Raw genomic sequence first — 15,886 nt, forward strand, 5'->3', positions numbered from 1 at the left:
TTGCATTGAGTATGAACATCTAATTCACATGAAAATAACCATTCATTATCAATGCATTCAACGAAGGTTGCTCACTATATTAGATTTCTCACCCTCGACGACATCATGGTTTGCTACGTATTCATGTGTATGTGAATTGAGGCTGGAAAGCTTAGTTATTGCAATTGTGTATTGAATTTGCAAGGGTTAATCAAAATTAGCACAAAGAAAATAATCAAGGCAATAATAAAGAAGCCCACTTATTCATGTCAAAGAGTATAAAATAATCACATAAACACAGCCCTTTGTTCAAAAAGCAATAATTTTGATGAAACCCAATTTTAATTGCTCAAGAACTTCAAAGAACGAGTGATGATGTATGTGATCATTTATATTCAAAACCAACATGAATAAACCATTTCATTCAAATCACTCAATAAAACATGGTATGCACTTCTTAAAAATATACCAAACAATTGATAACATCTGAATTTTTAACCAAATTGGTGTTTTGATAAAAAATCACAAACAAGTGCATAACAAAATTCAAGCTTAAACATCATTATAATACTTCATGAGAATAGAATTTATCAAATGCTGGACATACATAAGAATTAAACATACAGATTTTATTTAGGCATTTCATCGAGCATATGGTGTGCATCATGTGTAAACAGAGCATTCAGTTCAATGGAAGTAGCAATCAACCCATAAAATTCAGCCAGCAAACACATTCAATCTAGCAACAGATATTAACTAGTCCTAAGCCTAATCTATATGCAGAAACCAGAATTAAAAGCAATGAAATAAATAAAATAGAAAGAACCGGGAACAAGGAAAGGGATGAAACCTGCGTTGATGAAGGAGAGAAAGAAGAACGGGACAGTGATGGTGTCGCAGCAGCACAAAACTTAGCCGCTGCTGGGTTGCACCGGGGTGTTGCTCGCCAGAGCTGGCAGACGCGAACAGGGGCGTGGGGCAGCGAACAAGGCAGGGAGAAATGGAGGAAAGAGGAAAGAAAGAGAAGAGAGAGAGGGTGGGCGACGGTGGTGGGTTGGCTGGGGGGTGATGGTTGGGGTGATCTGGGTTGAGAAAACGAAGAAGAGAGACAAGGGTTGGTTAGAGAAGAAGCGATGGAGAGAAAGGAGGTAATGGCGGATTGAGAGAGGGGTTTGTTGTTTTGATTCTATAACTGAGGGTAATCCTAATTTAATTCAAATTTCAAATTAAAAAGAATTCAAAATTAAATAGCTACCTATAATTTAATTTTAATTACAATTAAACCCCCATTGTACACATTGTACAATAAAGCTATTGTCTCCTCATACTTTCCCATATATAATACATCAAACTTAACCCATTGTTAAGAGATTTTACAACATTCACATCAATATGGAAAAGATATATATTGATAATCAGTTGCGTCAATATCAACACACTTAGTAATTAGTATCAAGATTTATTACGGGAATGGATTATCTTAATTGTTAAAAAAATTGAGAGTATAAAGTGTGATCTCTAATTCTTTATTGCTCTCTCTTTTATATTTATTTTTTGTCTTACTTATAAAATTAATGGTATAAGATCACACTTTACTCCCTCAATTATTAAAAAAAATTGAGAAGATTCATTCCCGATTTATTACTATGACTTGGCAATTAAAATGATAATACTGCTTTAAGTTAGTTCTGATATAAGGTGTATGAGTATAACTGAAAAAGGATTAGGTTAAATTATTGTGTGGGCACAAAGAGCTAAATTAATTATATTGTTTAAGGATATATTAGATTATATATAAATTAATATTAAATTTAGAAGTTAATTTGTTAAAAAAATACTATATAGATTGTTTAAGAATATATTATATTATATATAAATTAATATTAAATTTAGAAGTTAATTTGTAAAAATTATTATACAATACATTTATTTAATTTAGAAATTTATATATAATTTAATAATATTATTATTCAACAAAAAAATACAAAAAAAGAATATACCGTTTTAATATAAATAATAATTATGTTTAACTATTATTTTATAATTTAATTAAATAATAATATAAATTTAATTTAATTGATTAAAAAATTTAAAATTTTGTTTAGTAGCATATCAAAATCAATTTAAATTTTATAACTGTTGATGATAAATGATAATTTAAAATAAAAAATTAATTTAAAATTTAATAATTATAAAAATAAAATTATACATAAATTAGACTATAAGTAATAAAATATTCAATTGAAGTTTATTTTCGTGATTTCATATAATTATTATTTTTTTAATAGTTATTTTTTTAATTTTTTAATTTTTTTTAGGTTATATTTAAATACTATGGTATAATGATAAAATTATTAGATAAAATATAAATATAAATATTATTAATATTTTGATAATTAAAAATAATATTTAATTTTCTAATTTTATTTTTTATAAATCATGACAATGTGTATTTTTAACAATATTATTAAAACTGAATGATATTAAAAAATATAAATTATTGAAAAAAAAGAAGTGATATATAGATTATAAGACATTATAGAACTTATGAATACAATTAACAAAGAAATAGAAAAATGAATGAATACAATTACACAATCACCAAATACATACGTTTAGCAAATAAAAAAAAAACTATACTCATCAATAAATTCTAATTGTGCAAAAAATTAGCAAGAATGGAGAGGAAGAAATAATAAGAGAAGAGGTACGAAATTATATTAGAGGATATTGTAGAGAATATAGACACTAGTGAAGTCACATAAGGTATGCTATCACTATAAATACATAACTTTCAATGTAAACAAAGTTGCTCAACAATAATTTTTAGATTAATATTACTCATTTCATAAACTATTCTCTGCTCTCTCTTTTTTCCAATTGTTTTCAACTCTTTCATAATTTTCACATGGTATCAGAGCATTGGTTTGATCCATGACTTTACATGAGAATTCAGCAAATCAAAAAAACTTTCTTGCTCCTATCTTAGATAAGCTTGAAGAAATAAATTTTGTTACATGACAGTAACAAGCACTCTTCACAATCAAAGGACAAAATCTAAAAGATCACATAGTTGAAGGAAAAGTACCTGCTAAATTTGAATCTGAAGAAACAAAGACTATTGGCAAGATTTCTTCAATATATTCAGAATAGACGCAACAAGACTATAATCTGTGTTCTTGGTTCTTAGCATCTGTAGATTCTTCCTTCAAGAATCGAATCGAATTGTTCATTGTAAATCAGCTTTGGAGATTTGGCAGAAACTTCAAGACTATTCTGCAAAACCAACCAAAACAAAGATCAAGCAATTGAAGAATCAATTAAAGATAATCAAGAAAAAGAACCTTACCATATCCAAGTATTTGTCAAAAATAAAGAAAATTGCAGATTCGTTAATAGTAATTGGTTTGATTCTGGTATCCTAATTCTGATGCCTCTCACCACCTCACTAATGATGCATCCAGTTTGATTTCACCCTCAGATTACACAGGACCCGATCAATTGTAGTATTGTACATAGCTAGTGGTTCAAGTTTGCCTATCTCTAAATTTGGTTATTCATATGTTAAGAATTCATCTAACAATCATGTTTTCATTTTAAAGAATTTTTTACATATTCCTCAAATAGCTAAAAAATAAAAACTTAATTAATATTTTAAGATTCTGTTTGGACAATAATATCTTTTTTGAATTTCATCCATTTTATTGTGTGGTTAAATCACAGGATACCAAGCAGGTGCTCCTTCAGGGAAAACTTAAACATGGGCTATATGTGTTTGATCAATTTTGTATTCTAAAACCATGTTATGATCATTCAAACTTTCATGCCTTATTAGCCAATTGTAGGACAAATTTGGAGTTGTGGCATAAACGCCTAGGCTACCATCTCCAATTATTGTTGAATCTGTTCTTAAAAAGTGTAATCTTCTATTTTCTAATACAGTTGATTCAAAATCTTTTGTTTGTGAAGCATGTTGTAAAGGAAAAATGTACACTTTACATTTTTCTTATTCTAAAACCACTTATACTGCATCTTTACAATTAGTTTTCTTGGATGTTTGGGTCCTACTCCTTTTATATCTCGTTCTGATTTTCGTTATTACTTGAGTATTGTGGATGCCTTCACTAGATACATATATATTTACTTATTAATTAACTACCAAGTCTCAATTGTTTACAATCTCACAACAATACAAATCTATGATGGAAACTCAGATAGGTCAAGTTCTTAAATCTATTCAAATAGATAATGCTAAAGTGTTCTTATCAAATGAATTCAAAATCTTTCTCAATATTAATGGCATCATTCATAGATTGTCATGCCGTGATACTTACCAGCAACAAGGTGTTGTAGAGAGAAAATATAGACATATTTGTGAAATGGGACTTACCATTCTTGCTGCTACATATTTGTCAATGGAATATTGGGAGGATGTCTTCTTAGCTGCTACTTTTCTTATCAATCGACTGCCCACCAGGATCCTTAATATGAAATCACCTTTTGAGGCTCTTCATTTCAAGCTCCCTGGTTATTCTATTTTGAAGGTTTTTGGGTGCGCTTGTTATCTAAACTTAAGACCCTTTAATAAACGTAAATTAGACTATTGGTCTGAACAATGTATTTTTTTTGTTATGCTCCTTTCTCAAAAGGGTTTAAATATTTAAAACAAGATGGTACAGTTGTTATTGCACGTAATGTTATTTTTTATGAAAACGTTTTTTCTTTTTTCTCATTTTTTCATAAGAATGTTGTCTATGACTCATCACTAACCTCTTTTTATGATCATAAGATGTTACCTTAGATTCCTATTTCAAATTCTGCTATATCATAGTTACCTTGTACTCGAAGTTCAGCTCCACCTACTTCAACTATACTTCCTGACTCTAATACAAATTTCCATCCTCCAACTAATAATACTTCATCATCTATTAATCAATCACTTTCTGAGGCGATTATTACAGATTCTGAACCAGAATTAATTTCTGATTTTGAAATTTAGCCTCCAAAATTACCTATCATAGAATCTTTGTCTTCTCACAATACTCATGCTATGGTAACTCGTTCTAAAGTTGGTATCTCTAAGCCTAAGGCTCTTATTGCACATTCTAATCATATTGACTTAGTTAATAATGTTCCTAGGACAGTTTCTCAAGCTATGCACTCTTCTCATTGACTTCAAGCCATGAAAGAGGAATATACTGCTCTCATGAAAAATAAAACTTGGCATTTAGTCCAGCCACCACCCAATTCCACAATTATTTGGTCTATATGGGTGTTTGCCATTAAGCGTAGACCTGATAACTCTATAAAAAAAATATAAGACTCGCCTTGTGGCCAAGGAATGCCATCAAATTGAGGGCATCGATTATTCTCAAATCTTTTTTTCGGTCATTAGGCCAACAACTATTAGAGTCATCTTATCTTTGGCTTTATCTAAAGAATGGTCTCTTAAACAATTTGATTTTAATAACGCATTTCTCAATGAAGATTTAACTGAGAATGTGTACATGCCACCACCTCCTGGCCTCTTCAATTCTGATTCTGATTTAGTATGTAAATTTGACAAGGCCATTTATGGTCTCAAGCAGGCTCCCAGGGCCTGATTTTCTAAACTGTGTAGTACTCTATCCATGTTTGGTTTTCGAAATACTTCATCTGATCCTTCCTTATTTGTTCGTTTTACAACCTCTTCTACTCTTTTTCTTCTTGCATATGTTGATGACATAGTCATCATAGGTAGTGATAAATCTGAAATAGAGTCTATTATCTTTCAATTGAATCAAATATTCTCTTTAAAAGACTTAGGGATACTGCATTATTTTTTAGGCATGTAATTTAATTTTTTGCCTTCGAGCGACTTACATATCTCACAAACTAACTATATTTGTGATCTTCTTAAAAAGGCATCCATGGATAAGTCACATTCAATGGCCACACCTATGCTTTCTTCTCAAAAACTAACACTGCAGGGTTTAAATTCCTTTGATGATCCTAGTCTCTATCGATCAATAGTAGGAGGTCTTTAATATGCAACTTTCACTCATCCTAAAATTACATATTCAGTCAACAAAGTTAGCCAATTCATGCATACACCCATGATTCGTTATTAGAAGGCAGTCAAATGCATTTTGCGTTATCTCTCAAGTAAGATTAATTATAGTATTCAATTTTCTAAATCCTCTGATCTTTGTCTTCTTGCTTTTTCAGATGCCAATTGGACCACAGACCTTGATGATTGACGTTCAACAAGTAGTTACTGCAACAAGCTGTAAGCCGTTTATCTACTGAAGCAGAGTACCGTTACTTGACAGACACAGCAGCTAAGTTAGTCTGGGTTCAAAAGCTTCTTCGAGAGATTCGTGTTACTTCTCCAGTTGCTCCCACTTTGTTTTGTGACAATTTAGGTGCTGTTCTTCTTGCCGCAAACCCAATTATGCATAGTAGAAGCAAACATTTCGAGGTTGATCTCTATTTTTTATTTTGGGTGATATGCGTAATATTAAATGAGTGTTAATTTATTTATGTGAATTACTCTATTTTTATCTAATTTATTGTTTGACCAATTTAAATTATGACTCAACCCAAATTGATGATTAATCGAACCTCCAGTTCGACCTATCAGTTGAGCCGGAATTGGTAACTATGGATTTTGCCTCTCAATACAAACATATCTAAGAAATGGATTTTTTCAATTTTTTTAATACTTGAAGGAATAAATTGTAATCTTTCACCATTAATTTTATAAGTAAAACTAAAAATAAATATAAAAAAATAAAAGATAAAATTAAACAATTGACACTATCCAATTTTTTCTCCACTTGAATAATGCACTCCCAACATACCCATAGCCTTATAAGGTTCAACTCTTTTTGCATGTTGTTTTAAGTGGAATAATAGTATAATACTAGTTTTATTTTTTCCCGGTCTGGAATATGTATCTAAAATCTAATTCACTTATCATTCAAGACACCAGTTGGGCTGATAATGAATTATAGACTAAATGGGCTTTTACCATCTAAGCCTTCACAGTTATTCTCTAAGATTATTGGCCCCATGATCGCTGGTCTTCCACCCAATAATAAGACAAACTAAAATTTTCCAGGCCCTCTTAGACGGCTAGTGTGTGACTGGCTGGTCCAAAAATGAACATATAATCTACATTAAAAAATACGGATTTGGATTTTCTAAAGTTTAAATTTCACTTTAGAGAATAAAGTGTGATCTTTAACCATTTATTTTATAGGTGGGATCAAAAATAAATATGAAAGAAAAATCATTCAAAAGTAAAATATCACACTTTATTCTCTAAAGTACAAATTTAAAATTTAGAGGATCCAAATTAAAAAAATACAACTATGTATGCACAAAATCAAAATAAAATACAACTATATTATATATATACTAAAATCAGTTACCAAAATTAATTATCAATATAAAATACATATTACAATATAAATATACATTAAAAATAAATTAAATTACATATTTTTTTGGTGTCTAAACAACAACAAAAAATACAAAGCAAAACACATTTCTTAAATCAGACATAATAATTTGTTAGAGTTTCACAAAGCTTAAACCAAATAATATAATTGGGATTGCTTCTTCTAACTTTATATTTAGTCATCCAATCTGCAAATTTATTTGAGTCATGCAAAAGATGAAAAATGTCCAGACAATCTATTTCACACACTATGTCTCTCAATTCGTAATTCCAAATTAAAATAAAGCCCCTCCAAATTACAAAAAAACTCACATCGGATGATAGATTAGGGAGGAAAACTACCAAAACAACCTGCAATCCAACTCTCATTAGAATTTTTAACAAGACAACTGAATCCAACTAAGCTCAAATGAGTAAACAAACTAGCATCACAATTAATTTTAAAGCTATTACCTATCAAAAGTTTCTAAGACAAACAGTTCTTGAAAGTACTAAAAGAAGTACACCTGTTCATATATAACCTTAGATATATGACCGTGCTTCTGACGAGAGCAACCACCTTGTGATCTGTCTAATAATTTTCAGCATTGAAAATGTCATTGCATCTATACCTCCACAATCACCACACACCGACTCCTAAAAGAGCCTCCTTACCATACATGACCTTCCGAAACCAAGCTTCCATAGAGAAGTCTTCAACCGAATCAATAATTCAAAAATCTAGCATATGCCAAATAACTCTGGAATATACACAATCTCTAGGACAATGTTCTACTGTCTATGGAGTCGCATTGCATTTCTGGCACATAACTGAACTAGCTAGATGTCGCCTGAAGCGGAAGACTTCCGTTGAGAGAGTGTTATGAAACCCAAACCATAGAGTCTATTTTAATCTTTTTCCAAAAGATTCAGGTAGCAAAGCTAGTTCCAGTTGCTATTTTTATTTCAATTCAATTTATTCTTTAATAACCAACGATAATCCCTCTTTTGCACTATACCCTATTGTTCTTACAGGCCACCAATTCCACCTTAGTTCTTTGCCAACTAAAGTCGGATAGTGTAGGTAATGAATAAAATGCTTGACCTCAAAAGGAATTGTCGATACAAGTCTCTCCACCTCTCAAAATTCAGCATGCTATAAATTTGTTACCAGGTACTACAAAATCAAACTCAGATATGTGAACATAAAGAATAAGATCACAAATACACACACTTATTTATACATAAATATATTAGTAATTAATTTTAATGTACAAGTAGTATTTAAAAAAAAATAAAACTTTACAAGTGACTAATGACTAACTTTAACTTTTAATATGAAAGTAACAAAACAAATTAAACTATGTATCACGAACAAAAAAAAATTTAACTATATATATTAGTTGGGTTATTCTCATATACCTATGTTAGGATAGCTATAGTGATTATAGTATTATTTCAAAAAGTGTTTTTAAAAATATATTATCAAAATATTAAAAAAAGATTACTTTAAAATTTAAGAATCAAATTATCAAAAGCCACAAAAAAAATATTTGGCTTAATCTAATAGTTAGTTCACAAATTTACTTAAATAAACATCGAAAATTTAAATTTCGTCTTGTATATATAATAATCTATTAGTCAACGATAAATTCTTAGATAAAAATCTAATTTGTAATGAATTAGTTCTTCTCGTACTGAATTAAAGGTACAATAAAAATATTTAAAAATAAAATTACTTTGAATAGTTTTAATTGTATTTCATCATTGAACCATGCATTTGTTAAATTAAGCCCTTTTTTGGTATAAGAAAGTAAAAAACAGGACAATCTACAATCTTATACATGGATTATAGAAAAGCAACGGATGGGTCTAAACCAACTCAAAGATAAAAGTCAAATCCCACTAATTGATAATGCTCTCTACCCCAACCGGCTGTATTTTTTATTATGGAAAAATATAGGGATAAGCAACTTTTTTAAATTCTATCCACCATGTAACCAGTAAAGAAAAGTGAGTTATTGGATGAAATCTCGCACCAATTTCATACCATTAAAATCATCATCGATGTCTATTTGATGGGTACAAATCACAAAAGTTATTGGGCTCCTAGTATTCCTCTTTTATTATTATTATTTTTATATTTCCAACGAAAGCACCACAAACAATACAAGTGCCGTCTCTCAAACTCTGACCAGTAAGCTTCATTTCCCGCGTCCCCGTTCCAGCTATATTCTTTTCTTCTTCCTCTTCTTCCTTTCACAAAGACTCCTTCAAACACTAACGCAACAACTATTAACTAACAAAACCCACCTCAGCACTCAACCACTCATTCTTTTTTTCTTTCATTCACTCATTCTCCACCGCCATGCGCCTCCTCTACCTCCTCCTCCTCCTCTTACCTCTCCTCTTCACCCTTTCTTCCTCTCAAACATTCCCCAAAGGTTACTCCCTTAACTGCGGCGCGCTCTCGGGGACCAAAATCGATGGCCGTGAATGGATTTCCGATTCGGCTTATATCTCAACGGGCACACCAAAGAACGTAACACCCTCTGTTTTGCATCCCACTCTTGCAACCGTCAGGTCCTTCAATTATCAGGTGAAGAAGCACTGCTACAGTGTTCCCGTGTATCGCGGTGCAAAGTACTTGCTACGGTCTACGTACTTCTACGGAGCTGTGAACGGTCCCGATCACCCTTCCCCTCCGGTCTTTGTCCAGATCGTTGACGGAACACTTTGGACCGTGGTCAACACCACCATTGACTATGCCAATGGAAACTCTACGCTCTACGAAGGGGTGTTCTTGGCTCAGGGCAAGAACATGAGCTTCTGTATTGGGTCCAATAATTACACGGATTCTGATCCCTTCATATCTGCTTTGGAGTTTCTGATTGTTGGAGGTTCTCTTTATAACACCACGGATTTCACCAAATTTGGACTTAGCTTGGTTGCAAGGAGCAGTTTTGGATATTCAGGATCACCAATTCGGTGAGTGTTTCTTTTATCTTTTAACATTGTGATAAAAAAATTTATATGCCTTGGATTAAAATCATTGGTTATGATGATTTAGTTGTATTGTGAAGTTGTTGGAAATATTGGGATGCTTTGTTGTGGAATTCTCCATATTTGAACTAAGGATTAGATTGAGAAATTCGTGAAAGAATTGTATAATTGCAGAGGAACTGAGAGAGGGTAACCAAAGAGAAGAAAAATAATTGGAGGAGAAAATAGTAGTACTAACATCCTATTTATAATTAAGTCCAGCTATAGCATTGGATTATCTGGCTCCATATATGTTACATACAGTTGTTTAGAAGAGAAACTAGTGAGTGAATGAGCTGGGAAAGGTTACAACTTAAGAAGTTAGTTTATGAAGCATATGAATTGAATAGAAACTATATATGTATGATCATTAATTTATTGGATTTAGAGCTTGTTTGGATGTTATTAAGTTGTCAGAAAAAAAAAAAATTTTTCCTTTTCTTAAGCATTTAATAAATTTTTAATAGTAAAGATACTAGAAAAAAAAAAAAAATTTTAGAAGCTACAATTTATCTTTTTCAATAAGATCTTTTTTTACTTAAAAAAAAATTATATTGTTCATATAATAAATAAACAGGCCCTTACAAAGTTTGCTTTCTCTCTACCTGTAGTTCTATTTTTCTTTCCATTCCTCATTATTGCTGATGATGTTTTTCTCTATAATTGAGTATCAGATATCCTGATGATCAGTTCGACCGGATATGGGAGCCTTATGGGCAGGGTAACTCTACCAAAGGAAACACTGACAATGTTTCTGTTTCTGGATTTTGGAACCTTCCTCCTCTTAAGATATTTGAGACACACATAGGATCTGATCAGTTGGAATCATTGGAACTGAGATGGCCTCCGGCATCACTTCCGAGCTCCAAATACTATGTCGCCCTATACTTTGCTGATGACGCTGCAGGATCAAGAATCTTTAACATAAGTGTGAATGGTATAACATATTTCCGTGACTTGAATGCCATTTCATCAGGTGTTGTTGTCTTTGCCAACCAGTGGCCTCTTTCTGGTCCTACAACTGTAACTTTGACCCCTACTGCTAATTCATCCTTGGGCCCCTTAATCAACGCTGGCGAAGTTTTTGAGGTGCTGTCTCTTGGGGAAAGAACTTTAACTCGAGATGGTATATCTTCTGATTTCATGTTTTCTTTAATTAACCTTGGTTCTCCTAGAATATCTAATAGCAAAGAATTAAGAAAGTAGGTAATAAGAGGAAAAGGTGAAATATTTCTCCAATGACAATGCTGTTTAACAATATTGCAGATCTTTACTTTCACTCATCCAAACAGTGTTTATGAATTAAATGTTGCAATTCCAAATTGGTCTTGTGGTAGTAATGGAATGTAATCATTACAAGGTGTAGCATGGTACACATAATTGTAGTGCATTAATATGTTAGTTCTGAACATGCAAGGGTTTATGAATGGGAACTTTCTTTTGGACAGTTATTGCTTTGGAAAGGATAAAAAAGAGCCTCCGAAATCCTCCACTTGATTGGAATGGTGATCCTTGTATGCCTCAGCAGTACGCGTGGACTGGCATCACATGTTCTACGGGTCCCCGCATTCGAGTAGTGACTTTGTAAGCACAGAGTTGAGCTGTCATGGCACAATACTTTGTCCTTCCAGTTCCAATGTTACTGTACTCCGTAAATGATGTTACTTATGATTTCCTGTTGTTTTCAGAAATTTGACAAGTATGGAGCTTTCAGGATCTTTGTCTCCTTTTGTTGCCAATATGACAGCTCTGACTAATATGTAGGTGCTTAACTCTAAATCTCAGTTCATTGAATCTGGTATTTACAAGTTTTAATTGGAAAACCATTGCTTTTTTGTAGCTGGCTTGGAAATAACAGTTTGTCAGGGCACATTCCTGACCTAGGTTCACTAACACTGTTAGAAACATTGTAAGTAACTCATTTTGTATGCAATTCCATGATCTAAATGTTTGAAATCAGAGAACTTTGATGTATTCATGCCATGAAGCTCACTATCTGGATATTATTATTGTATTTAAAGGCACTTGGAAGACAATCAATTCGACGGAGAGATTCCTTCATCCCTAGGGAACATCAGCACTTTGCATGAAGTGTAAGCTCTGTCCTCTTTATACAAGAGAATATAATTAAACTGGTTTTTTGTGTTGTTTCTTGAATCCTGATTTAAGTCAGCCCTGTACAACTACGTTGTTTACATGAGTGTGGCCCAAAAATAGTACAATTTATCACCATTCAGAGAGTCTTTGCTGTCATCCTCTCTACAGAGGAAAATCTGCCAGTTTCTGCTCAGTTCCATTATTTAGTGTCCCTATAGTTTTTTTTATCTTTTCTATTCTTTGTTGTTTCTTGATTAGACCCTCTTTGGCTGTTGCAGATTTCTGCAAAACAATAATTTGACAGGTCAAGTTCCATCAAACCTTATTGGAAAACCAGGGCTGAACCTCAGGTAACTAAAACCTATTTATCTTTTCTTGTCACGGGATTCAAAATTGTTGTCTCACCGACTTCTCACTTCTGCATGTTATAACAGAACGTCTGGAAATAATTTTTTATCATCTGCACCAGCACCAGCACCAGCACCTTGAGGAATTTGCTCAGTGCCTTCTGTGGTCAAGATCAATACTCTTGTGAAGAACTTTTGATTCGTTTTGTCCTTAGATTTCTAATTTTTGTGGAAATGATTCGATTTCGACTCCTCAAACTGAAGATCAAACTTCATTTCAGCCTTATCTTGTATTCTTCGAGCTAGATTCTCAATCCGGTTGAAAATTCGAATCTTACCTGAAAATTCTATCTTAAATATCCTTGTATAGGAATTATTCATTATTTTATTCAATATTTTTTTAAGGTTGTCCATGAGATGCCAGTTTCCCATACTTTGTATGTCATTCTGGTTTGTATTCTGCTAATTGTAGGGTACAACTTAGGGAACGGATACTTAAGACACCCTAAACAACAGTGTATTTGCTATTGTGAAAGTAAAAAATAGAGCCTGAGATATAGTTGTCTGGCATATTTTTCTTTTCTTGTAATCAAACAAAACTGAAATAGTTCATATTTTAACTCTTCTTCCACATTCAAACAAGATACATCAATTCATCTTATGTAACCAGAGAAATGTGGATATAACTCATTAGTCCGTTTAGTTTTTACTAATCGACATATTAATTTTTGCAAAACCAAGTTTATCCACAGTTCTCTTGTACACCTTTCTATTTACAATCTTCATTTGTTCACTTTTGATTATATTCTGTTATTGACTTACTGTACTACTTTCAAAGTTATAGGGTCTTGGTCTATTTCGTCAATGTAAAAGATTAAAAGATTCCTATGATTTGTCACTCTATGAAATTGTTTCTGATTTTGTTATGAAATGCTTGACATAAATTAAGAAGGGCTTCTTTGCCATTAATAGAAGGGGTGTGTTGACTTAGTGCACAGCATTTTCTAATTGTAAATTGTGAGGCAAGTATAAAGCTAAATTGCTTTGAAGAAAAGTGGAGAGTGAGGTACTATGAAGTTGAATACCATATGAAAACTGAATTGTTGTACCACTCACTCATTAATATTGTGTCGATTGATCAGATCTTTGAGGCTGATAGATCAAGCAGCCATGTGGGACTCACTTATTGAGGAACTCTGCATCCATCATGTGAGATGACCCCCACTTCTTTCCTAATTAGCTACCCACACATGCAGAACATCAAATATTTCTGGCCTCTAGTGACATCACAAGGGAATGCACATTCCATATGATTATACAAAAGTCAGAATTTACATTCTAAATCTCTCAGATCCACCCAAATTAACAACTAGCCTAATAAGCATGAAAGCATAATTTGATCATAAAAACAAATAAGGAAATTTATTTGAGAAGAACTCTGAGGACTAATAAGGAGGATCAAACTAAACAAACTTATGAATACTCCAAAATCTTTCTTTTGTTTTTTTACCTCTCTAATCTTCCTTTCTTGAGTGGAAAAAGAGGTGGCAAGGCACTGCTTTTGACCTGGGTGCAAATTGGAACATTAATCATTGGTCTAATTCTAATAGTAGCTGACCTTGTTCTCTCTAACCCTTTCTTGATCCTCTTCACATGCTGCTCCTTATGATTATTATTATTATTATTATTATTATTGTTCCTTGATGATCCTTGTTCTTTTCCTTCTTTTGCTGCTACATCACCAAGTGAACTTGCAGAAGATGATGAAGATGAGGAAGAAGATGAAGGTGACAAGGAAGAAGAAGCACGTTGCTTCTTCAACCTCAGCAACTCTTTCCAAAGAACAGTGCACTTTGGTGGCCTTGGAGATGGATCATCATCCACAAACCAGTTCACTCTACTACTCTCTTCCTTGTTATTGCTACTGTTGTTGTTGTTGGTCACTACTACAACTTCCTCTTCTAACTCTTCATCTTCATCATCATCTTCTTCTTCTTCTCCCTCTTTGGCTTTGAGGTTGATCTTGCTTAGCTTCTCAAGATGCTGCATCTGCCAAAAGGGAAGAAGCTTCCCTTCAAAGAAAAGCTCATCAGCAGTTAACACTGTGTTGTTGTTGTTGCTCACATTGTTTGAGAGGAACTCAAAATCTGCAGCATTATTATTATTACTATTCTTTGCTCCTCCTCTCTCTGCAGCACCTTCCTTCTTCTCTTCATTATCTCTTTCATACTCAGGGTTTGGACTTATGGAGATGAAGTTGTTCTCATCTAAGAACTCAGCAGAGAAAGATATTCTGGGGCTTGAAGGTGCATCAATGGATCTGGGAACAGACTCAAGAGATACCATTATTTGTCTGTGTTCTGGGGTAGGAAGAGAAAAAAGAATAAAACAAAAGAAAGAGTAGATGCTGCAGTTTTTTTAGGAGTTTGGTGTGGTAGTGGCTAGCCTTGAGGGTTGTGATGAATTGTGATTGTGCTTTATCATATGCATGAGAATTGTGATTTTATAAAGGAGAAGAGACTGTTATTAATGTCACATCTAACTTTTTAAGAGTAGTAGAAATATTTTTGTGACTATTTTTTGGGTCATTATCTTATCACTAAAAATGAAGAATTATATATATGGGTACTAAATTTTTAATCACATTTTTTTTAACTACTGTCAGAACGGTGAGATTATAAAAATGAAATGGTCTAGCAAACCAGAAACAGGTGACCTATGAAACTGTTTAGAATATAGGGACAGCACATGGAAGCCTTGGGAAGTAAAAGACAAAAGCATTTTATCATTATTAATTCTTTGCATGCAATGCAAGTCTAAACACTTGTATCTACACTCTTGCTCTGCATGCTTTAATTTAGTGTTTTATTTCTATGAATTTAACATTTTATATATTTCTTTCAATGATAAGGAGGAGGGAAAGAGAGTAAAAATTTTCAAATTTATGGAGAGCATTAATTAGCAAGAATCTTAATCAATTCTATACTAGTTTTTTACT

At 32.5% G+C, this 15,886-nt stretch overlaps 2 protein-coding genes across 2 annotated transcripts; one reads left to right on the forward strand and one right to left on the reverse strand.

Annotated features, from left to right (window-relative positions):
• Positions 1–9,559: 9,559 nt before the first annotated feature.
• On the forward strand, positions 9,560–13,527 carry LOC107618993 (Leucine-rich repeat (LRR) family protein). Its single transcript, XM_016321195.3, has 8 exons — positions 9,560–10,390; positions 11,119–11,570; positions 11,893–12,028; positions 12,133–12,204; positions 12,285–12,353; positions 12,466–12,537; positions 12,820–12,891; positions 12,976–13,527. The coding sequence occupies exons 1-8, from the start codon at positions 9,771–9,773 to the stop codon at positions 13,028–13,030; spliced, it is 1,548 nt and encodes a 515-aa protein (XP_016176681.1). The 5' UTR covers positions 9,560–9,770; the 3' UTR covers positions 13,031–13,527.
• Positions 13,528–14,066: 539 nt separating this feature from the next.
• Positions 14,067–15,411, reverse strand: LOC107616764 (uncharacterized). Its single transcript, XM_016318695.3, has one exon. It carries the CDS (start codon positions 15,232–15,234, stop codon positions 14,395–14,397), a length of 840 nt encoding a protein of 279 aa, XP_016174181.1. The 5' UTR covers positions 15,235–15,411; the 3' UTR covers positions 14,067–14,394.
• Positions 15,412–15,886: the final 475 nt, after the last annotated feature.

This window comes from Arachis ipaensis, chromosome B9 (assembly GCF_059453495.1).
Source record: "Arachis ipaensis isolate K30076 ecotype BB chromosome B9, ASM5945349v1, whole genome shotgun sequence".
NCBI lineage: Eukaryota > Viridiplantae > Streptophyta > Magnoliopsida > Fabales > Fabaceae > Arachis > Arachis ipaensis.

Bases quoted from the DNA above. Each gene is read 5' to 3' on its own strand.
- LOC107616764 (XM_016318695.3), bottom strand. From the start codon at position 15,234: ATGGTATCTCTTGAGTCTGTTCCCAGATCCATTGATGCACCTTCAAGC.
- LOC107618993 (XM_016321195.3), top strand. From the start codon at position 9,771: ATGCGCCTCCTCTACCTCCTCCTCCTCCTCTTACCTCTCCTCTTCACC. The intron at 12,029-12,132 runs GTAAGCACAGAG...TGTTGTTTTCAG, and splicing joins CGCATTCGAGTAGTGACTTT to AAATTTGACAAGTATGGAGC. The intron at 12,538-12,819 runs GTAAGCTCTGTC...TGGCTGTTGCAG, and splicing joins ATCAGCACTTTGCATGAAGT to ATTTCTGCAAAACAATAATT.